At 38.6% G+C, this 25333-nt stretch overlaps 2 protein-coding genes across 2 annotated transcripts in view; both read right to left on the reverse strand.

Moving 5' to 3' along the window:
• Positions 1–1732: 1732 nt before the first annotated feature.
• LOC142339755 (testicular acid phosphatase homolog) lies at positions 1733–9783 on the reverse strand. Its single transcript, XM_075390011.1, has 8 exons — positions 9421–9783; positions 8472–8656; positions 7698–7814; positions 7195–7330; positions 6240–6408; positions 5215–5366; positions 2751–2893; positions 1733–2316 (listed from the first exon to the last, which is right to left on the reverse strand). Exons 1-8 carry the CDS (start codon positions 9605–9607, stop codon positions 1894–1896), a joined length of 1512 nt encoding a protein of 503 aa, XP_075246126.1. The 5' UTR covers positions 9608–9783; the 3' UTR covers positions 1733–1893.
• Positions 9784–12562: 2779 nt separating this feature from the next.
• The window catches only part of LOC142339756 (sialin-like), a 35660-nt gene continuing 22889 nt past the window's right edge, over positions 12563–25333 (reverse strand). The window contains exons 5-7 of the mRNA XM_075390012.1: positions 19142–19274; positions 18452–18722; positions 12563–13133 (exon numbers count right to left, since the gene is read on the reverse strand). Of these exons, the coding sequence (XP_075246127.1) occupies positions 12829–13133; positions 18452–18722; positions 19142–19274 (709 nt within the window). The 3' untranslated portion in view covers positions 12563–12828. The remainder of the gene's footprint in view (positions 13134–18451; positions 18723–19141; positions 19275–25333) is intronic.

Below are 25333 nucleotides of genomic sequence, written 5' to 3' on the forward strand. Positions count from 1 at the left end.
GCAGAACGAATGACTGAAGATAGAACCCAAGGAACATATAGAAAACAAAATAAGAGGAAAGAGGTGAAGAACAGAAGATAAAGGTATCGAAATTCCAAACCTTTACACCATTACACTAAGCATCCAATTCCGCCCCTACTGAGGCTTGAACCCGAGCCCATCGCTTCACAGTCATAGGTCTAATCCCTTGCGCTACTGAAGCCTGTTGCTTTTGTCTAATCAACTGACTCCATGCGAAAATTTTTGGTCATTGGCTTTTTGTCTCGCTTGTTTTTGTTAAGCTGCATTCTTAATGAGCACAAAAACTTGTTCAGATCGGGAGCTTAAGCATGGTGGAGTAGGCTGCATGTTTAAGAATTGTTAAAGCATGTGAAGATAGGACAGCTGTTAATCATTGTGCTCAAATGCGACTTACATTTAAAATAATAGATAGATAGAACGATAGATGAAAGGGAGAGAATGAAATGCAGAACGAATGACTGAACATAGAACCAAAGGAACATATAGAAAACAATATAAGAGGAAAGAGATAAAGAACAGAAGATAAAGATATCCAAATTCCAAACCTTTACACCAGTACACTCAGCATCCATTTCCGCCCCTACTCAGGCTTGAACCCTTACCCATCGCTTCACAGTCATAGGTCTAATCCCTTGCGATACCCAAGCCTGTTGCGTTTGTCTATTCAACTGACTCCATGCGAAAATTTTTGGTCATTGGCTTTTTGTCTCGCTTGTTTTTGTTAAGCTGCATTCTTAATGAGCCCAAAAACTTGTTCAGATCGGGAGCTTAAGCATGGTGGAGTAGGCTGCATGTTTAAGAATTGTTAAAGCATGTGAAGATAGGACAGCTGTTAATCATTGTGCTCAAATGCGACTTACATTTAAAACAATAGAAGATAGATAGAACGATAGATGAAAGGGAGAGAGCGAAACGCAGAACGAGTAGGCTGCATGTTTAAGAATTGTTAAAGCATGTGAAGATAGGACAGCTGTTAATCATTGTGCTCAAATGCGACTTACATTTAAAACAATAGAAGATAGATAGAACGATAGATGAAAGGGAGAGAATGAAATGCAGAACGAATGACTGAACATAGAACCAAAGGAACATATAGAAAACAAAATAAGAGGAAAGAGATAAAGAACAGAAGATAAAGATATCCAAATTCCAAACCTTTACACCAGTACACTCAGCATCCATTTCCGCCCCTACTCAGGCTTGAACCCCTACCCATCGCTTCACAGTCATAGGTCTAATCCCTTGCGATACCCAAGCCTGTTGCGTTTGTCTATTCAACTGACTCCATGCGAAAATTTTTGGTCATTGGCTTTTTGTCTCGCTTGTTTTTGTTAAGCTGCATTCTTAATGAGCCCAAAAACTTGTTCAGATCGGGAGCTTAAGCATGGTGGAGTAGGCTGCATGTTTAAGAATTGTTAAAGCATGTGAAGATAGGATAGCTGTTAATCATTGTGCTCAAATGCGACTTACATTTAAAACAATAGATAGATTATCAGCTGAATTCGAGCAAAAGTTTCGCAGGTTTGCTCGCCTTTCATTTGCGCCTATACAACAGCATGATTGCAGACCCACCTATTGCTAACACTGATTGAGTAAGCCGACTGAAGACTAAGAGATAACCCAGCAGGCTGCAAACTTCTGTTGTTAGACAGAATACTACTTTTTCAAGTAAAATAAACTAAATTTTTCTGAACAATTCTTTAAAAATATATGAAATCCGAGTATAAATTTATTTCAAAGACATTCATGTGTCAATTTTCGAACAGGTCACCCTACTGTTATACAGAACTAAACTACACTATAAAAAGCACAGACACATAATTCTCGAAACCATGCTAATTTTTCGCAGCACAACAAATCCATTATCAAAAACTACAGGTCGTTTTTGGCCAACTTTTTGCTCTTCTTGGACTTCGTTTTGCCTCCATTTTTCCCAATATCGTGTGACGAATTTTTCTCAACCAATTTTTTCCCATCATTCGAAGATGATTTCTCGTCTGCTAAGTCATTCGAAGTGGACTGGTCTTGTTTATTATTGGTTTTGTTGTTTTGTTTTCCTCGCTTGAGGAGGAACGAATTCCCAACTGTGTATGGTTCCAATGGTGTCACTTTCCCACACTCTGTAGTGTAGTTAGTCACTGCCATGTGTTCCAAAGTGTCCACAAATTTGTTCAGCTCGCACCATTTGCTGCCACAGTGGGGAATCTGCAGTAGGTAGAAATCACTGATTTGGGTGCTGTTTTTGAACAGGGTTTTGATGTAGAAGTTGTCAGGGTTGTCACTGCTCTGGTACAGCTGAAATGAAACAAATACTTAGCGCTATGTAATGACTGTGAAACTGTAAATAATAGCAATAGGATATATTCTGTCCCCCCCCCCCCCAGGCGGCGTAAAAGATATAAGCGCACTAACTAGGGGGGACTATAAGCGCACTAAACTTTTTGCTTATTATGTGCAACATATTTGAAAGCACTCTGGGCTCGGGAAAAAAATGTTTTTATATTGTTATTTTCCCCTTTAAATGTCATTCATAATGCACGTAGCAATTATAATTTGATGGTGTTACAGAGCACGTGCCATAACATAGTAAATCATTATGTAAAGTTTAGGCACGTGCGTCTGGGGGGGGGGGGGGGGTGCAAATAATATGAAACCACTAAGCTGGGGAGGGGGGCAAACGGAAAAGATCCGTTCTAAAATATCAACAAGTTAACAGAAAATGAACTTACCTCAAAAACCAGGCAGGCTGCGAATCCGGGCACGTGACTGAGTTCAATTCCGATTGCCTTTGTTAGAGACATCATGGAACTGGTGTGACCAAAGAGCAGCTTCATTTTGGGCGGCAAGTCCTCGTCCTTCAAGCATTCCTCGTCTGTGGAAACAAAAAATAACAATTGAACAGATGGATGCTAAAATTGGCCATTCCAAACAGTAGCCCTTCTTTGGCGTCGCGACTAATCAAAGTCCTTTGTGGTCAAGTCGTCAACGACAATGATGTCTTTTCTCTAATTGTACCTCATATGTTTTGTGATTGACATTCTGCTAACCAACAGCGTTTAACAGAATTCAACCAAAACACACAAAAAAACATCAAAATTACACTTTTAGCAAACTGGGAACTAATTAATTGGTCTCAAGCAAAGTTTGTAGCAATTATATAAACCCTGTGGTCTTTTTAATGCAATTTTTCGCTTGACCGATTTTTCCTCTGACACATTGGACTTTTCGTCATAAGAAACGGGACACAAAGGTATCGCCCGGAGGGCATCAAGGGCTCTTAGAACCTTACGCCTTACCAATCACTAAGAATGCAGTTCAACAAAACTGCATTGAGGAGACAATTTTATGGTTTTAAAGGCTAATCTTTGACCTCCTCAGTCAATCCACCCCCCCCCCCCCTCTAACAGGCCCCCAGTCCACTTTCCTCCGCCTGGTTTGGACCCCCTCTCGTCCAGCCTTCCCAACCCTACCCCCATCCCTTGAACCCCCCAAACTCCCCCCCCCACTCTGCTCACCCTTCTCCTCCCTTCATGATAGCATTTCCCAAGCTGGGTACTACCGTAGCCAATTACTCGCCAGTCGTTTGAGAGAAATCCCTTCATGCCCCCCGTACTTTAAGCACCCACCCCTCCCCCATTTAAAGAGCACGTATCATTACATAGCAAATTGTTATTTTAAAAAAATGGCGGCTGCGCCTGGGTTTGCAAACAATATGCACCCACTAAGCTGGGGAGGACAAACGGAAGAGATTATTCAAATTAACGAATTCTGTATGTTCCTTAGTCGGCCAAAGTGGAAAATGTTAAAAACTTTTGAACACGCACGTGCATCTTTTGAAATACTAGATCTCTGCAGTGCCAGACTATTAAATGCCATATTCTCCAATATACAATGCTATATTTGAAACTGCGCCAAAGTGCTTGTTTCAAGCAAGGTTACGTGACTCTGCCAAAGTTGATAACTCGAACCCCTACGCGTTTCTCAATAAAGAGCAGATTTTCGCAGTAATTTGAGAGCAAAGGCAGACCAAAGCAGCAAGAATGTCTAGTAGGCAGGGAAAAATCTTGTAACTTACCTCAGGTAAAAACTAAATTTTCTTAAAAAATTTGAGAATTTAAAATTCTAAAGATTTTGAACAAGAAATTTTTCCTTCTGGGACAAAAAAATGTGATAGAAAATTGGTGTCCGGGTCGAGTTGTCCACCGTTGCAATTCGTTAGCCAATGAGCGGTTTGGCAAAACAGCGCAAGGGACACAAAATAAACACAAAATAACTGGATAACTAAAAGAAACAAACTCGGAGCGAAACAATAATAAGTCTATAGTTCCAAATTCATACGAAGAAAACAACAAGCATCTCCAAACTTGAAAAAAAAGTATGAAATAAATTAATTCAATTGAACAAGTCGGCGCAATTAAATGAAATCTGTTAGCTAGAGACTGCAGGTCTTTATTTTGATTACTGTTGCTGCCACTAATCGAATTGGACTCGTTTGATTTTGGGTTAGATGCAACAAACATAAATAATCAGTTGACAAACAATTAATTGAATTAGTTGACGTTTTCTCACTGCTCCGACAAACGGCTCATATGTTCTGCTAAACGAAATGGAAAAATTTTGGCGCAAAATACCTCAAAAATGATATTGTGACCAAACAAATCGTCAAAAATTCGACAAATTTATTGAAACTGAGGACATCTCAGAGAAAGCGCCAGTAAATAGCAAATTAAATCTGAAAATTTAAACACAAAACAAGCTTGAATTCAAAAAATTTGAATTTAAAAAAATTATGAATTAAAAATAAACCATAATTTAAAAAAAATCTTAAAACTTTGAACACATTCAATAAAAATATAAATAGAAAAAATATGAGGATTGAGAGATCTTTCGAAGTACCAATGAGCATCTGATAAATACTAAACCGTAAATTTTGACGTTTTTGCGTTTATATGCTAGTCTCATTTGACAATGTTTAACACACAATAGAAACCGAGAAAATTGGCCACATTACAAAAAAGGACAAATTATCTCGAGAGCTGAGCTTGCTCAATTTAAAATGCTGAGAAAATTTGGGCAGTCAAATGCTGAGAAAAAATTTTATCAACTAGCTTAGCGAAGATCTAGCATAACATTGTGTAAAATTTCTAGCATAGCATTGGGTAAAATGTCATGTAAGCTTCTTATGTAACTGACCTTGGTGACCGTCGTGATGATTGTTGAGATGTTTGCATGAATTGATGGCAGCATGTGCTGACTCTTTGAGTGCGTTGAGTATGATGTTGAGAACTGGCCCCCCTGTCAGTCTCCTCTGTTCCTCCTCAGTGAACAACAAGTCGTAGTCGTGTCTGAACAATTAAATGGTAAATCATTCCACGGAATGAAGTTATTGTTTATTTTTCCCTCCAAAAAAATTATGTAATTTTCTAGATTTTATTGTTGTCTTTCTGATATTTTTCGGATCTTTTCCGTTTGTGTCCCGTGTCCCCCCCCCCCCAGTTACAGAGCAAGTGCCATTACATAGTAAATCACTATGTAAAAATATGGTACGTTGGCACGTGCATCGCGGGGGGGCAAATAATATGCACTCACTAACCTGGGGGGGGGGGGGGCACAAACGGAAAGGATCCAATTTTTATAACAATGTTGATGTGAACGTATGTGGTGTTATGATTTTGCAATCAACAAAATAATAGACAAAATAAATTTTGATAGCTAAACATGACGTGGAATCGAGGTAAATGTACCTTTCATAGGAGAGTTAAACAATTTTTCAGTAAAAAACGAAACACGGAAGCACTTTCCCGAAAGGTAAAAATTAAGTGACCAAAAAATGGTCGAAAGCCTTAAGAAATTATATTCAATAATAAGAGTGGTCTCTGTGAAATCTATGTGTAATAACATCATTAGGTCAACAGAGACACGTTGTCGGGTATCTTTATTGTGAATAAAAGTAAGGGGCGAAAAGCGACTGAAAAAATTCATCACAATAGATTATAGCTCTTTATTTATCCTTTTAGTAAATCGCAGCTTAAGAAATAGTTTTATTAAAGGTCAGTGTATATATCTCTGGTGGGCATCTCTCCTTGCGATATTGTGCTTGCTCAAATTTGGTGCTGAGGACTTAATAAATGATTTTCAAATTTTACACAATTGGTGACCCAATCTGAAAACGAATTATTATATCTAATACAAGAACAGTAAGGGTATGATGTTCTAACGTGTAGAGAGCCTTAAGTTGGTTGACGATGTCTTTTGTGGCCCAGGGTGGGAGTGGGAGGTGGTAGGCCTTCATGGCATCTATGGCCTCATGTACATCTCTGAGTTCATTGAAGTTGGTCAGTTGGAATCCTGTCACTCGAGTCATCTTCTCAAAGAACTCCTGGTGGCCTATATTTAAGAAATCATTTTCTTAGCATAGTGTGAGTTCCTGTTGCCCGTAAAACGTCCTATCTCGATTCGTGTCACAATAAAAAATTATAAATCACTTTTTTACAACGTTATTTTGGAAAACGGTGGAGTCGTTCTCATCACAGCCACGCTAAAATGAAGCCCCTACTTGTGGTATATTTACGAAAATACATCTGGTCAATACATCTAGTGTTTCAGGATCATACCTGTTTCAATTCTATATCAAGCCAACAACTCAAGTTCTGTAAGAAATTTCAAAAAAAATAAACTAGAAAGTTTGAAGGAAACTTTTATTTTGCCTTTTCCCATTGAAGCCACCAAAACAAAACTTGATAAACTTCCTATTGTCGTAAATATACTACGACTAGGGGCTTCATTTTGGTGGCGAACGTGGCTGTGATGAGAACGAGAACAGTTTTCAAAAATAACGTCGTAAAAAACTGATTTCTATTTTTTGTGAAACGAAACCAGATAGGACATTTTACGGGCAACAGGAACTCAAAACATGCCGAGAAAAATATTTTTCAAATCATGATTGCAAGCGACTATCCATAGATTTCTATATTTCGGGAATTCAATAATTTAATGCAAAAAAAGATATATTAATTGCTTAAGTTAAACCAAACTTGACTCTCTTCTAAAACAAAAATTTAGGAGCAAAATGCCAACAAATTACATTATAAAACACAAACAAACAAACAAACAAACAAACAAACAAACAAACAAACAAACAAACAAACAAACAAACAAACAAATTTGACGCACCTTGTAAAGCAATGGTTCTCAGTGGCCCGATAGTCTTTCTGTTCAACTCGAGAAGTCGTGAACAGTTGTACCACAGTTCTCTGTAAGTTAGTTCAGCTGTCTTCTCAACAGGGAATACTTCACAGTCAGGGTGCACCTAAAACAGCAATTGCTATATTTCAGAACTTTTCCGTTTGTAAAGAGTTCACAGTTCATTTTAAAACTCAAAATGTAGAAACAGTTAAAAGCGAATTGGTCGCTTGGCTACATTTTCAATATATTCAGAAAAAAACCACGTTTTCCACTGAAAGATATGTAAGTTGATCGCAGAAAGAGTTTACAACATCGTTTGTAAGCACACCAATAAATGAAACCCTATTATCTTTTACGCTGGAATGCTTCTCTATGAAGTGTATTTCATGTTTGAGCTGTTGAAAAAATAGCAAGAAATAAAGTGAATGGATTCATTTTTTGATCAGATCTCAAAAATACAGGTCAAATTAGTGACAAATGTTCCAACGGACCTCCATTCCGCTGCACTTTTCGAAGTCTGTCTGGTCTCTCTGTAGATTGTAGAACCCTGCCATTGTGTTCTGGGCTGCTAACATGGACCGGCTCCTCCCAGTACTCACAATCGAGATCTACGCACAACAATCACAAACTGACCAATCACATTTCACAAAAATCAATACGTTCTAGTCTGCTTTAGCTGAAAGATTCGAAAAATCGAACAGGCAACTTTGGTCTCTGTGTAGTTCCCTGTGTATTTAGCCAAGAGCTAGTTTTGCATTGCCCAGTGTTAGTTACAATCTGCTCAACATTATAATTACTGAAACTCTCAATTAATAATTGAAGCCACGATTCTGTCATGATAAGGTAAGCCCATAACTGTTGACTAATTAAGATCCCAGTCTTGCAAAATTGAGATCCCTTTAGGCATTTAAACACGATCAAGCGATGTCGGCCTTTTAAGTACACTTCTCTCAATCTGATTTATAAACAAGATTCTATCATCTTTGACTACCCTTGTTATCAGCCTCTACGATAATTGGGCTGTTGTACAATTTTTTAAAATCCATTTTTAAAGGCTTAATTGTGAGCGTTTTCTTGGACTGTGAAGGACTGTCGTTTCCAAAGTAGATTTTTATGATAACCACGCCACATTTTATTTCGTAACATTTTTTAAATTTTGAAGACCTAATATTCAATGTTATCATACAAAGAGCATTTGATTAAACCCAACATCCTGTGCTGTAGACCCCCTCAACCCCTAACCCGTGCAAACGCACACCCCCTACCTCATTTGGGGAGAAGCGTTCCGAGATGTATTGGTTACCGTATCTCTCCCTCAGCAGTTTTCCCAGCTCATACTGCTGCTGTGATCCCACTGGAGTCAGTTTCTGAGGGTAGCCAATCTTGTTCCACATCTCCATATGAGGGTCATTGGGAAGCAGAATGCCAGGGGTCGCGGTTCCGTGTCTCACTAAAAAGTAACAGATTAGAAACAAGTCCTGATTCATTATTCTGCTGAAAAACAATTCTTACTTAATCTTAATAATCTTAATTAATCTTATTTAAAGAAGCAAGCTTAGAATTTCTCCTCCATTATGAAAGGTTCTTCAAAACGAGCCAGTTGGCCTAATAGCTAGTGCTACATATCGCGAAATCAATGAATAAAAGCTGGTCTATTTTGTGAGTCTGACGAGTATATTGTTGATAGAATGTGATACAGTCAAAATAAGCCATCAGCTAACGTGAATATTCCGCAACGACACCTATTTTGGAGAAAACTTCAGGATGACAACAGACCTGAAAGTTTTTTCAAACGCAGTGACGAGTCTATCAAGTCGACTTTTCGATGATTTCTGTCAACATCGAATTATTTGAAATGCAAAAGCTTGAATTATTGCCCCACAAAAACTTGAATCATTGTTGAAGATCCCAATTTTTCGACAGAAACTTGAAACTTGGGGAGCAGCTTACAACTTACCTAACACATTCTGCAGATCTTCCGCGTTATTACCCTCCCCCCAGTACGTTATGCGCCCCTCAGAGCACGTGTCATTACATAGTTTAAATCATTTTGTTAAAATATGGTACGAGCGTCTCTGGAGGGTGCATATAATCTGCACCCACTAAGCGGGGGGGGGGGGGGGGGGCAGAAACGGAAAAGAACCAATTTTGCTATTTAATCAGATTTTATTTGTCGACATGTCTTTTGCACTGCGGCAATTCGATATTACATACCTAAACTGACCACCAAAATTAGGCTGTCCTGCATTGCAGCCGAAGAAGTTCCAGAGTTCGCAGGGTTACTGCTGGTGCCCACCCCAAAATCCACCCAACACGACACTTCTAACAGCCACTTGCCCGGCAAGACAAGCAGCGCAGTGAACAAAATGCTGAACAACTTCAGCTTACAATTCAAATTCATTTTTTCTTTGTCGCTGCTTGTTAAACTTGTAGTTTACGAATTATGGAAGCAGAATTCACAATATTTTGCTCCTGGAATGATAGAAGTTTTTGAGACGAACTAAGAATGTTACTGAATTTGAGAGAAATTTTGTTGAAAATTACGAGGGCAACTAATTTCCAGAGAAGTAAGAAAGAGAAATGTTTCCAATCTCGAAAGTGAGGGCGTAGGATTCTGGAGAATTTTATCAATCACAAATTACGCCTAATTAATTACTTTTATCTCATCAACCTAACCAAAGAATAATTTGCTAACTTTTGTTGGCAACAACGAGTACGCATTCACTGACAAATGTGCCACCTACAATATGTCATATGGTTGCAGATAATCTCAAGATTGGTTCTTTTGTTTTGTCTTACACTTTGTCATTCCTCATCCGGTTGATGATGAAGGAACGCGTACGCTGAACTGTTTTGGTACATAGTTTTCATAGACGACTTTGGGTAAAAACTGTGACCTACAAACGACGGACCTTTTCCGTTTGTGCCCCCCCCCCCCCCCGCAGCTTAGTTGGTGCACATTATTTGCACCCCCCAGACGCATGTGTCATATTTTACCTAATGATTTACTATGTTATTGCACGTGCTCTGTAATGGGGGGCGCATAACGTACTGGGGGGGATCTCAACCGACCATAAAAATAGATAGCAACATATTTCAAGGCGTTCGATTGAGATTTTGTGTCAACTACCGTGAGTTTAATTAATCGCATCTCAAATTTTAACTATGAAATCGCAACTTACGGTTATTCAGAAGCGGGAGGTTCAAAAACTGTCTACCAAAAGTTTCTGGGATGCAAACGGTTCGACTTCAAAATACGATTGCTCATACACCAAGCAAAACAAATTGAAGCCCTATGTCAAAAAATTTTGGCGGCTTTAACCTATCACATTTCATTGAAAATACCAACTTCTCAGATTCTCTAAACTTTTCATAAAATCATAACTTTTCTCAGATTTGGGGTAGAACGAGTGATACCGAAATGAAAATAAAGCTGGATGCACCCGGAAAGGGCCGCTGAAGCGTTTATCTGAAGTTATAACTGTTGTATAATGAAACAATTTAGCCCTCAAAATGCACTCTATGTTATTTGTCGAGATAGTTGCCAAGGAGAGGGAGCATCTCTCGAGCCCAATTTAGGGAACGGTAAAAATTTTCTCATAGATTTTCATCAAATTTATCACAAATTGGCGATTGAAAATGGTTCAAAGGGTGATAAAAAAAATGGTTGAACAGTGCGTTTAATGACTTAAAATTTGAATTTTTCCGCGGCCCTCAAAAACTGCCCTCCAAGTTTTAAAACATAACCGACTAAAATCGGAAGAACTGCTCTCCAACTATTCATCGGAGCTGGAATTAATTGCAGCCTGCTTCAGCCGGGGGAGGTAACTAACTCCTTCAATTGGGTGGACCTCAAATGACGGCTATTACATACCTCGAAAACGTCAAGGGCGGAGAAGTCCCTCGAAAACTCAAAACAGTCAAGCAAAAATTTGCATAAAAAAGACCAACATCAACCAACTTCGTTCGAGAGCAATTTATAACGATTCATCTATTTTTCACTCTCAAAGTTAGACCTCGACTTAGGGTAAGATTTGTAAGAAAAGCTACCAAAAACAGTTCAAAAGTATTAAGATCGATTTCCATATATTTTTTAATTATGTTGTTACAGAAATAGGAGTCTTTCTATTAAACTAGATGTTCAAGATATGTTTTCAACTGGTTTTGTTATGTTTGCTTGTGTATCAAAATATGCGACTCAGCATTGTGATGCATCATTTGCGATGATGTGAAAACATTGCATCTGGATACAGACCATCCTAGGCATAATTTAACAACCACGCCAGATTCCGCTGTCCTCTTTTTTCCAGAACACTGTCTATGACTTCTAAATTTTTCTATTACCGATAGTATTATTAAAAATCTCAGAACAACTGATGTTAATTAAAAACATGTACTTAGTTAATTTAAAACCTGTACTGATGTTAATTAACTAATAACGTGTGGACTTGGTAAACCGTCGACTAGATATAACCGTCGAAAAAGTTATTGATATCTATGTTAAAAATTACTCAATTTAGTAAATCAAACATATTGTCAAAACTGTTCTGCCTGTTTTTTATCGTTTGTGACAGTACTTTTTTGCAGAGTTTAATACGTGCTGCCGTTGGGAATAGTCGGCCTTAGCATCATTGAGCTTCCACGGCAGATTTAAGAAATAAAAATTTGGTTGTTTTAAATTTTGAGCACTGGAAATTGAGAGGCAATACCACCAATAAAATTGAATTTTTGCGCAGCATTTGCTTCACGATTTTGACTAATTGTAGCGTCCGGGATGTGATTGAAACAATCTTTCAGAGAAAACTATCAGTATTCATCATTTTCAATAGTGCAAATGATGTAGGATATACAATTAGCCTAAATTGGTTATTTTATACAATTAGCCGAACACTCGTTCAGTTTTTGTCGCTTAAAATCTAACTGGGAGAACATACGACTTAAGTATCTCAAATGTACGACTAAAAAATTAAAATATGGAGAAAAAAATGGTAAGAGAAGGATTGAAAACGAATTAAAAAAATTTCATCAAATTTTGAGACCAGCCCTCTTTTTTCTAAACCTAAACCAAGATCTTTCTTAAACTCAATTTAAGTTCTCTGGAACTCCAGAGATTCAAGACAATTTGAAATGCTTAAAGCGGTACACAGCAAACAATTTATTTCTTAGGTTTTCATTGTTTTAATTAAATTAATTGGTTAATCAATAGCACACAATTTTTAACACCAAAAAACCGACGATAACTTCCGAGAACGGGGCTTTTTGTCAAGTTATTTTTTAGAGGACCTACTACTACGGAATGAGGTAGTTAATTTTTCACATCAATTGAAAAATGCCTTCTTGTTTTCAATGTTCAATGTCAGTATTTTCAAAATTTGTCTTTCAATTAATCCCCTAAGTGACACACAAGCTGTTTTGAATAAATCTTTAATACATTTGTCATTTATCATTTGTCAACACATGCAAGGACGAAGTGAATGCAGTTCGTCTCTATAAACAATTTCCTCAATAACATAATATTAATATTTGAATTAGCCCCATGTTGAGATTTCGGCCGGTTTTTTTAACATTGACCTAAACATGATCTAAACGCTGTAAACAATACTCTGGAGTTCAATAGCTGTGTCAACCCGACTCAATAATCTCATATCTTCTCTTCTCCAAGTAAATCTCATCACTTTCATCATCATTGCAGCCATCTCCGGCATCCAAACTCCATTTCTGCCTCTCCCCGGATGCCAGTAGAAGGAAAACTATCCCCCCAAAGCAGTTGATCCCGGCCAGCAGGTAGAATACTTTTCTCCACAGTTCTGGACTGTGTTCGTTGCTCTGGGTGAAATAGGTGACGAATGCGGGCAAGATGAAGCCGGGCATAACTGCGCACGTGTTGCAAATTGCGAATACCATCCCGGAGAAATTTGGAGCAATGTCTGAAGTGTAAAGAAAATGAGATATATTCTCTTTCAACTTTTTTACATGAAAATATGATTCGTTAAAAAGTGCAGCGTTGTTTTTAAAAATAAACGCAAACCTCGTTCATTTTTGTTCCAGAATCTCTATGCTGAGCGCAGCTGTACGCGGCGCCTGTGTTTTTTCGTTCCATCTCAGTTTGTGTGAGGCACTCATTTTTTGTTCTATAATTTGTCACACCGCAAACATCAGCTCTCTTTAATTGAATTAATAAATTAATTTAGGTCACCTAAGACTGCTCTATATCTTTTTTAAGTCCAAAAAGGACTTCCAGTTGAAGAAAGTTGCCAATAGTAAGTCATCGTGACAGAACAGAAAAAAGCTTGACACACCCCTATTTCGTGCCTCATAGTTGCGTGATGATTTCTCTTTAAATATCGATATAAAGTGCTATAATTTAGTTCATATTCATATAGATTTCAAGGCCATATCTAGCTAGTATTTCCATATAGGCCTGAAACCTCTTATTTGTTTATGTTAATTAAAAACAACCGCAGATTGACTTATTACTGATAAACATATTACGTAACCAAAAGCCTCAATATTTACCTTTCAAGTTTCGTGAAGATGAATTAATATAATTGGTAAATAAAGTAATACAAAACACAGAAATTGCCCCACCTCAAGATCAATAAATATTTAAGAAGGACACATAAAACAACTTGAGGTACAACGCTGCGGCACCTACAATCATCAGAACACCGGAGAAACAGCCTGATCATCAATTGATCGCAAAACTTCATGAAACTGTTGAAACTTCTTTTTCGTCTTCAAAAATTTTCTATTTAAATTTGGCTATAATAATTAAAGATTTAACTGGAAAATTTTGTTCAAATTCTAAGTTATAATAGACACTGACAGAACTCTATTATAGCAGTAAAAATACAAAGCAACCAGTGGATATATCACTCATCCAAACCGCTCAATAGAGGGCTATTACTAGCTAATTATATTCAAATTATATCCACAAAAATCGCACTATGAAACAACTATAATAAGTCCCTTTACAATGGGGGTAACTCTTGTTAATTACTCTGAATATTGACCTCCGTAACATCGAGAGGAACAATCTAAAAGTTAGTGCGTAACATGCTGACAGGAGTCATCAACTGTTTCCCAGCTTAACAGACCGAAATTCAGATTAATTCTTGGACAAATTCGAGATTTTCTTACATCATTTGATTCTTTTCTTCACCTCTTTCATTTGATTACCTAAAGGAGCTTCAGCCAACATCCAGCACATCAATTGCAAGTAAGACGGTAATGTAGAAAACAGTAACAGAGGATAGAAAAGGTGGAAACTGTGTTTGTGTCTTTGAGGACTAACTGTAACAACAATTCAAAAGTGTTTGAGCGGACAATAACTTGACAAAACTCAACCACAGCTAACTCAAAGGAAAAAAACAACAAAGTTTTTACAAGCGCGGAGATTGCGAGTAAACGAATTTGTCAAGTTAACTTATGGTGCTTGATTTATGTCATTTATAAGAACACATTCTTCCCGCTATGAATAATTGCCGTGCTTACCCCAATTTTGATGAACATATAGAAGGAAATAATATTATCTACACGCAGAATAGTAACAAAACGCAAGCTGAGATAGTAACCGCCTTCTTAGTCTCAATCCACAAATCTAAAGTAATTTATATGCTACATAACGACGATAAACGTGTTGTAATTTATTGGATAGCTAAAAGTCTAAATGAAAAAGCGCGACAATTTGTCCTTATTCGAAACAAACTTCAACAAGACAGTGATATTAACGCTTATAGGGTAATCACTGATTATCAGGAAACCTCAGAACACGCTAAGTTACTGAAACCATAGTTTGAACATTGATTATGAAAGGCCAAACCAAAATTATTAAATCAGCTCAGAAGGTGAATAAATCAAACGGTGGCCTCGGCCATTATACCGTTGCCTATCTGAGTACAGCTTCCACAAAGCCTGTGCGGTGGTGGTACCCACGATTTTCCTAGATTAGGGGGCGCTATTCAAAGGTGAGACTTCGGAAGCCCTTATGGCTTAAACATTATACAGTCTGATGATTCGACCGGAGCTTTAGGCACTAGTTTCATTAGCAGCCAATTTTTAAAATTATTCGAGCAAATGGTTTCAGTAATTTTCTTTCTGACATTTTGTTCTGCTCAATAAATGATTAGCATAGTTGTTTTTCATTTATCATCATTTATCTGTCCAAACCAAATAATCTCCTCATTAAGTTAAGTGCGCTATTTAATACTTTAGAACGAATTAAGGCTGATTGAACAAAAAAGTTTATAATCCAAACGGGTAAAAAGGAAATGGCCCACGCACAAATCAACATCACGCCCTTCTCTGGATGAGAAACTGATAACTTTACCGTGTTTGAACATTTAATAACGGGGGCAATCGGAGTTGCAGGAGTTGCAGCAGCGCGAAAATCAAACTTTCTGCAGTTAAACTTTAAAGGAGACGCCCTAAGATACTTTTTAACCCTACCAAAGGCCACCAGACTAGTTTTTGCAGACAGTATAACAGCCCCGACGAGTTCAGAACAGAAGCAAATAAAGCATATCCAGCGTCCGTAATTGAAGTCGTACCAGCAGGAGCAAGTGATGCTGAAACCCGTAGATCTGCTCTAGGAACTTAGGCAAGAAACTCTGCCCTTAAAATGTCAGAAAACGAGCAAATAAAGCACTTCCTTATAGTCTATGCAAAATTGGTTACAACCCAAGCTGTTAGAAAGGCCATAAACGGGCACAATAGATCAGTTATGCACCTTAGCTAGCCAACAATATGCAACAAGAGAAATGTGTAATAGAGAAGAGTACTATGATGACGGATTTAAAGAAATAACAGAAACAAACACAAAAAAATGTTAAAAGCAATAACATCTATCTCCAAATATAAAAAAGCAATAGAACAGTATTGTGAGCAGAGTGAAGCACCTAAAAATGAGCAGCCAGAGAAAGGCCCAGTTAACATTTTCAGACCACATTACACTCAACAAGTCTGTAGACAGAATTATAGACCAAAATGTCGTCCCCAATATCAAAAATTTCAACTTAATTATCGTCAATAGCAGCCAAATTATCGTCAAAATCAGCCAAATTATCAGTCCCAGCAACAGTACACCCCCGTTTGAAAAATCATCGAGAGTTTAGACCCCAATTTATTATTCCTAGGCCGTTTTATCAAAACCAGCAACCACAAACCCAAAATTATTGGAGTGAAGCTTCTGATAGTTCACCATTTGTTCACCCAGCTTATTTTAATAGACCTATTCATCCATTTCCAACAAAAATTAACTCTGCAAATCTGCTTAGACAGGGAACAGTCTATAATAGCCCAACTTTAGCTTAATGACGATATGGCACTCATCAAGCAAACGAGTTCAGTTACGCAGGTTCATTTCAGTATCAAAATACAGGACTATGAACTACCCCTTTAATCAACAAAAAAACTAATACATCCACCCAATCTTAAAAACCAAAATAAAATTTCAAAAGCCACAGAACTTAGTTAATCATTATAACGAAAACATCTTTAGTCCTAGTTTAGAAAAAGTAAAAAAAACCAGTTAATAACGAAAATAATAAAAAGAGTAGAAAGCGCGAAAATAACATTAACAAAAATAAATTTAAAAAAATCTGCGCAATTCCCAACACAAGTACCTCATCCCGAATCAAAGCCAGTAAAAAATTCTCAGCAATTATTCATCATTGTCTCACAATTTGGCAGAACATTATCCTATGTTAAAGTTAAATTTAATGAAGAATTGGATAGACGCGCTTTAATTGACACAGCAGCATTTGCAAACGTGATAAGTCGTGAGGTTTACAAGGAACAAAAATATAAATTCAATAACAGAAAAAAACCTCATCTTGATAAAAATCAAATGGCAAGCGGAAAAATCGCAAAAATTGATAAAGCAATAAAAGTGACATTTAAATTGGGCACACAAACATTCACTGAAGATTGCCTTGTTTTATTTGTCACAACTGCTGTAACATTAGGCGACCCATTCTTTGTTAAGCATAATGTTAGCATCTGCCCAGGACAAAGCTACATTAAATTGCCACATCAAACTTTGCAAATAAACAAAATTAAGCCAGAAAAGCAACCTAGAAGGGTAGATAAACGGAAGTTGGGTTTTGTACCCAGAAAAAGCAAATATTACAGCCAAGTCAACAAGCAGTTTTAGAATACAAGCTCCAGGACAAACTAGAATCATTCACTGACATTTGTGCGGAAATAATTCCGAATGAAATCTTTGAAAAAGATAGCGAAGTAATATTAACGTCCTCTCTAAGTAAAGTCGCTGCAAATAGTATTCTCTATATCTATGTCCTGAACATTACTGAACACCCATTCACCATTAATAAAAAAGCGTAGAAACAGCCAAGTTCTCAATCTTAACGTTGGACCAAGCCGAAGAATTATTAGAAGTAGACCCTCAACTAATAAATGTTGCAAAAATGAGTGAAAATTAATTGACTGAAAAAAATCAATTAATTGAAGTCACAGATACACAAACAGAAAAGAGCAACCATCAAAACCGGCCCCGGAATAAGAAAAATTGTGGTTTCCAACACCTGAAACGTGCCCTGATCCGACTACTTGAACAATTGTTAAAACTACAAGAAATGGAGAAGTTAGACTCAAAGGGTAACCATCAGGATAAAATTACTGAGCAAAAGGAAGATGAACAAACAATAAAAAAGAAATGAACGGAGGAAAAGGAGAACCAACTGCCCGATTTTTTTACCACGTAAATTATGATTCTCTAACCTTCAGTACTAGGGGTCGTACCCATGCCCCTCACTTAACAGCTAGAAGCCTAACCACTTAAGCTACCGATGGTAACTACTGCTGTCTATTAAACTTTCTACATAAGCACATTTTTGGTTAATCGCTTTTTATCTCTCTCGTTTTCGCTAAGCTGATTAACGAGCACAAGAACATTTGCAGATCAGGAGATTAAGCATGGTGGTGTAGGCTGCATGTTTAAAGACCGTTAAAATATGCGAAGATAGCAGCGCTGTTAATCATTGCGCTCAAGTACGATTTAATAGACTTAGAATTAATAGAATAGATTTCGTCAGCACTGAACCACAATTAGCACAAAAGCTTAAATGAAAGATGAAACTTTAATCTTGCTTATGTTAATTTTCTCGGAAACAAGTTTTTTTCACAGTCGAACTTCTGCCAAATTACTAGTTTTTCGGATAAAAAAATTATAAATTGATTTTAACACAGAACAAGTATTTATTATTACGTACTGAACATAATTTACCTAGATTGTTGCAGTGGTATCCGGAGAAGGTGGCTGAGAAACAGACCATTGCGAGAGTGAAGAAAAATAAGGTAGTCACTGTGTCACAGCCAGAATTGGCAGCCAGGATGAGAAACAAACTGGATATGAATGCTCCAATTATAGACTGGTTGATCTTACGGACAATTGTGACTGGAAGGAGGCCTTTTCGTATCACACAGTCGGTTGTGTATGAGACTAATAGGATTGAGGAACTGCTGCAGAGCCAGGGAACACAACTGAAGATTCCAGTCTGTAAACATGAAATGCGTTATTTGCATCACTTTAAGGACCCCGTGCCAACTTGATGACTTTCCAACTGGGTGTTACCTTTCGGATTGTAAAGATAATCTTCCTAATGCGCTGTGAAAAGTCGGTAGTACAAAAAAAACGCAAAAAACCAGCACGGCTAATATGCTACAAACTTCGTTTGAGAGCAATTAAAAACACCGACATCGCCAAAAATGGGCCCCTCAATCTTGCATTTGCCATATCTTGGCTAATTCCTTCCTCCCTCTATTTCTGCATCGAGAAAAGTAATTCAGCTGATTTGGATATGTTGAAAAACGAGAAGAGAAGTAACATTGTGAAACTTCAAATTCAAAAACTAGCAAAAATTGGTGAAAAATTTTTAGTGCTGAAAACTTTGGAAGCACGTTATTCAAAACTAACAGAAGATATTTTGTAGTTGAGGACCCTGGAGAGATATGGAGAGAGGACTAGCATGATTCCGAGGTTGATCCAATTGCTGCAGAATTGAGCCACAAACAGAGCCAAAAATGGGAGATTAGTAAATGCTCTCTTCCTAAAACAAAGGAAAATGTTATTATCACTTATGACTCATTAAGTTTGATCAACACGTCTGTGATGGATATCTTTAACTCTACTTCAAAACATCAATTGAACAGATTTTTTTAAAGCCCATTAATGCCCTGTCAGATCTGAGTGATGTAATTGCAATTATATTTCATAACATGACGTTAGATTTTAATAACCAATTTATTATTCATATAATCTCTTCGCCAAATATATATCGTATCGCGCAAAACTTGAATGATCAAAACTGAAAATATATTTCTTCCAGAATTGACAGGACTATATCGCTGAAGCCTGAAGATATAAACACAACCATGTAAATGGCGTTAACTAATCACTTTAAACCTGTATATATCAGATACAAATAGCTGCACCATTATAACATCTTACAATGTTGCAGAGCAAACTCCTCAACACTATCATAATTGAACCAATGACATTCCACTTTATTTGTATTCTCAGAATCGTTTAAACTCAGTTTTATACAAGCAGATAAACACCTTATAAAAAAACATTCACCAAAATATAACCAAATATTAACCAAATTTGTTCAGTCTGTTTTGAGGTTGGATAATTTTTAGTTTTCAAAACAAACTATCTCAAAACAAACTTGACATTCTGTTGATGTGACGAACTATACAAGAATATTGTCGAAATTTAGTACAAAACGCGGCAACTGGGAGACAGTACACATATTTTGGGACAGATTTTTGAGCCACTGCGATTTAAAAAAAAAACATGGCCCACTAACGTCGGGCGGATCACATTCTCAAACGACTGGCAAAGGGAGAATTTTGCTAATAGTTAGGTTACGCTTATGGAAGCTAATTTCAATTGGTGGGTTGGTTGTGAAGAGGGAGGGGGCTAAAATTCTTCAAATTGATCTCCAAACTATGAAACTAAACCTTCTCGGCAGTTTTGGTGAGACAAATACGTACAAGACCCGTACATCTCTAACAGCACTTGAAAAAGTCTATCTCGTTTTTGAGAAGAAGAAAAATGATCAAACCAACAATTGAACAAGCCTAAAATTGCTTAAAAAGACTATCAAGATCCAAATGATAGCAACAAATAATAATTTGAGAGAAATTGAAAAAATATATAACTAACTATAACGTCAGATAAATTTCTCTCAAACAACAGGCGAGAGCTCGATTTTACTGTCGCCTGCTTTATCTGCGGCAAGGCATCATTGTAGCCTGCTTTAGATTGGCATTGATTACACTAAGCGGTTTCGAATGTCATTTGCCGTTAATAGAGCTTCTAGACAACTAAAATACAAAAATAATTTAAAATTGAAAATGCAACCAGTTGTCGCAATTAACATTTCATTTTAGTAGCGAACGACTGAAAACTGAATTAAAACGCAAAAAAAATTAAACCAAGGGCAACTAAAGTTATTAACATATGTTGAATAGATACATTCTCATATTAAAGAATTGAAGGGTGAAGTCGAAGCCGTCCAAGAAAACTTTGGATTAAAAAACAAACAGCAGAACAGTGTCGACTAGTGCCAATTGCATTCCAGACTCTACAATGACCAAAATGGCATCGAATAAAAGGCAACAGATAAGATGGGAAAAGCTGACATTTAAAACGGTTAAGGGCCAAAAGCCTTCTCAAGACATTTTAGCCTCAAAAACACAAAACTACAAACGCTTCAACTTTCGGTAAAAGCACCTATAAACTATTGACATTTGTGTAACAACTAGTTGTTAGAATTTTGATTCGAGTCGAAGACTTAAACTTAGTATTATTAGAAAGTTTTAACTTACCAAATTAATCTGACAGAGGTAAACTGATTCAAGTCACCAATACTGATATAAATGAATCTTCAAGAAATAAGGCTGTGAATCAACACTCGGTTCAAACTGATGATTCTAGATAACTATTATTAGAGTTAGATTAATTGATGTAAAATCTTCCCAGCAAGTATTAAATGATTATGATATCTCCGGAAGTGTGAATGAATTCTTAGAAAAGTGCAAATGCATTCCATTTGGTTCTCTTTGCGACTGATTCGCACAAACAAACCATATTGGGTAACCCTTGCGACCCCCACTATAAATCATGGTGCTAAGATTAGTTTTGCATCTTGACTTTTTCACAATGATAATGGGTATGTATACAGCTGATTTTTGAGTCCTTTTTCATCTCCAAAATCAAATCACCATCTTGATCTAATAATCAGATCTCTCCTGTAAATCTCTAAATTCTACTGTAAAATATCATTCTTGTTATTCTCTCATTTTGAGAAATTAATTTTTTTTACTTAATTAAAAACGCTTTTTATTCCGCATTCAAAAACCCATAACCCAAAAGGTTATGCGCCCAGCAATTTTCTAAGTCTTAAAACTAATTTCTAAAACAAAACTAATTTGCCGTTGACAGTAATAATCCTGTTCTGCTTAGTACCCTTTCTTTGCACAACTATTTTGCCTGCTCAAACTACGATGGATCAACAGACAGTGAAGCTGCTGACCTACACAGGAAAGGCGCAGGACTTTCCAATCTGGAGCACCAGATTTGTGGCAATGATGCAGACGAAGGGACTCAACAAAATTACTACTTGGGACAGAGGAGCAACCCAACGAGCCTGCACCACTAGCCAGTGGGGCGAGCAATGATGAAAAGAAGAACCACAAGGTGCTGAAGGATGCATATGAGAAGGAAATTGCAGAAATCAAGGAGAAACGGAACAATGTGTGGTGCCATCTGGCACTGACTCCAGATGCAACAACCCTCATGCTGATGAGACATGACTGTGTGGGAGATGAGGGCATCGGAGATGGAGCAAAGGCTTGGAAGCGTTTGCAAGAGATTTCAGAGTGTGGAGACGCCGACAGTGGTGACTTTGGTGGCACAGATTGCTCGACTGCAGATCGAGGATGCTGAGGATTTGGATAGCTTCTTCATCAGAGGACAGGAGTTGCTCACAAGGCTACAGGAAGGAGGGGAAGCAGTCTCAGAGACCCTCTTCAACGCCTTGGTCCTCAATGGTCTGCCAATGAGGTATGAAAGTTTTGCTATACAGGAAAGCTTTAACCCGGCAACGAGCTTCAGTTGAGGAGAAGGCTGCAGAAATTCCATCAGAGCACAGCACAGAGGCACAAGGGACAAAGTGGTTCAGTGGCACTGGCAGTGAAGCGTGACTTCAAGAAGGGACGCAAGAAAGGAAACTGCTTTGTGTGTGGGATCCCTGGACACTTTGCCAAGGACTGCAGGAGGAAGGACAGCACAATGCAGCAAGTGTGGTGAGAAAGGTCACCTAGACAGGGCATGCAAGAGACAAAGAGATGGAGGCAAACAAGAGTCAGTAGCAATGGGTCCAACATTGGCTTCACCAGACGAGGAATACTGGGCAGCTCTTACCCAGTGGAAGACAGCAGGCATGCTAGTGGACAGTGGTTGTACAGATCACATAGTGACGAACATCGATGCGTTCCTGGACTTTGTGCCCATTCAATCAGTGGTCAGAAATCCCAACGGAGAGGCTTCCAGAGTGGTGGGCAGAGGATGTGTGAGGATCAGCATACCCTCAAACAAAGGGGAATTCCAATGCGAACTCAAAAATGCTTTGTGTGTGTCGGACTATTCTTCAAACCTCCCATCAGTCTCAAGATGCACGGAGTGGGGACATAGCTTCACTTTCGAGAAATGAAACAGCTGCATGAAACTCCAGAAGGGAACTCGGGTAAAACTAACAAGAAAATAATTTGTTTTACTTACCCTTCAGCGTTCTAGAATTCAAGATGAGTTCCAACAGCGTGAAACTTGAGAGTGCAAGGAAGTGGCACAGACGATTGGGTCATTTGAATCAAGTGGATGTGGTCACGAATGCACCAGAGACAGTGGGGGAACTCGATGATGTATTCAATGTGTGTGCATTGGCCAAGATCACAAAGACTCCAGTACCAAGAGTGGCAGAGACCCAAGCAGAAGAGAAGCTGGAGAGGGTGTTCACAGACGTTATGGGACCTTTCAGAGTAGCGTCACTGTCAGGGTTCCGGTTCTGCATTGTGTTTGCAGACCAGTACACGAAGTTTGTGTTTGTGGACTTGCTTAAGGCAAAGAGTGAAGCACTGGCCAGCCTGAAGAAATTTGTTCTGTGTGGGGACGCCCAAGAAGCTGAGGCAACACAATCCGAAGGAGTTTCTCTCAGAGCAGTTCAAGACACACTGCTTAGATGCAGGCATTCTACAGGATGAGACCATACCAGAGACGCCACAACAGAAGGGGTTAGCTGAGAGGTGCAACAGGACACTGCTGTAGATGGCAAGATGTTTGCTCCTTGACTCAGGACTTCCCAAGATGATGTGGGGAGCAGCAATTCTTCACGCAACAAGGATCAGGAACTTGGTTGTGAGACGAGAAGAAAAATGCCCAGCAGAGCTGATGTGAGGTATAAAACCTAAGCTTTCAATTAGTAAACTATCTTTTTGGTTGCACAGTCTTCATGAGGAAGCGGGACAGAGATGTCAGCAAACTTGAACCCAAGGCACTGGAAGGAAAGTTTGTGAGTTACACTGAAGGAGACAACGGATACCTGGTAAACGTACCCAACACACAAAAAGTTGTGGCAGTTCGAGATGTGATTATCAAGGAGTCCGAAGTGGGCTCAATCCCTGACAACACAGAGACGCCCGACCTACTAGATGAGGGGTCACAGCAACTGGGAATCTCGCACCCAGATGATGGTCATCAAGACGATGGCAACAAAGAGGAGCAGGGCACATCTACTGCAATAAAGGAAGAGTGGCATGACGCAGAGAGCGTGAACACTCAAGAAGCAACACTGAGACGAGATGCCTCAGATGTTGAGGAAGCAGCACTGGATGAAGAATCTACTGCAACAAGAGGGAGTCTCAGAGACTCTGAATCACTGGAACACAGTGAAACGGAGGACTTCTCACAGACAGTTGGCTTCTTTGAAGAAGCACTGGAGCAAGCGGACAGGGCAGAGCCCAGACGAGGGACACGAGCAAGGAAAGTTCCGCAATTTTTTGGAGAAGTCAGGACCCATCCTGCTGTGACTGAGGGTAACTATGTGGAACCCAAAACAGTCTACGAAGCCAAGCAAGCTGACGAATGGGACCAGTGGTACCGGGCATTGAATGACGAGCTCAAGGCACTCCAAGACAACGAGACTTGGGACCTAGTGAGACCACCCACAGACAGGGACGTCATACGGGCAAATGGGTCTACAAAGTGAAATTGGGACCCAGTGGTCAAGTCGACAAATACGAAGCACGCTATGTGGCGAAAGGCTTCAAACAAGTGGAAGGACTGCACTACATTGAGACTTTTGCGCCTACCTGTAAGCCAGAGACATTCAGGATTCTACTTCAGCTATCAGCGAAGCAGGACCATGTGATGCACCAATTCGATGTCAAGACTGCTTTCCTGCACTCACCAATCGAGGATGAAGTGTATCTGGAACAGCCACAGGAGTTTGTAAAACGCGGATCAGATGGGGAGAAGTTAGTATGTCGACTAAATAAATCAAATTATGGTTTGAAACAGGCTGCTAACAACTGGTACAAAGGGCTGACAAACTTCCGACTGAGACAGGGGTTCACCAGAAGCAGGAACAATCATTGCTTGTTCACAAGATCAGAGGCAGAGGATCACACCTTCATCTTGGTCTGGGTTGACGACATCATAGAAGCATCAAGTAGTATGACAGTGACCTGCGATGTCAAGAAGGCACTAGAGGCAACATTTCACACGGAAGACAGAGGGAGACTACACTGGTTTCTGGGCCTTAGAACCAGACAAGAAGAGGGCAAAGTCACAGTCGACCAAGAACGCTACATAGAAACAATGCTTGAGCGGTTTCAAATGGATCAACGCAAACCCTCAAGAATTCCAGCTGATTGGAATTTGAAACTTCAGACAACACAAAACGGAGACGAAGAAGTGGACCAGAGAATCTACAGAAGCTTGGTTGGATCACTTCTTTATCTGGCCAAACAGACGAGGTCAGACATCATGTTCACAGTCAACATTCTGTCCAGGCACATGAACGCACCTACCAATCAACACTGG

Source organism: Convolutriloba macropyga, chromosome 5 (assembly GCF_964194025.1).
Source record: "Convolutriloba macropyga chromosome 5, txConMacr16.3, whole genome shotgun sequence".
Taxonomy (NCBI): Eukaryota; Metazoa; Xenacoelomorpha; order Acoela; family Convolutidae; genus Convolutriloba; species Convolutriloba macropyga.

Bases quoted from the DNA above. Each gene is read 5' to 3' on its own strand.
- LOC142339755 (XM_075390011.1), bottom strand. From the start codon at position 9,607: ATGAATTTGAATTGTAAGCTGAAGTTGTTCAGCATTTTGTTCACTGCG. The intron at 7,815-8,471 runs GTAGGGGGTGTG...TGTTGTGCGTAG, and splicing joins AACGCTTCTCCCCAAATGAG to ATCTCGATTGTGAGTACTGG. The intron at 2,894-5,214 runs GTCAGTTACATA...TTGTTTCCACAG, and splicing joins TCATCACGACGGTCACCAAG to ACGAGGAATGCTTGAAGGAC.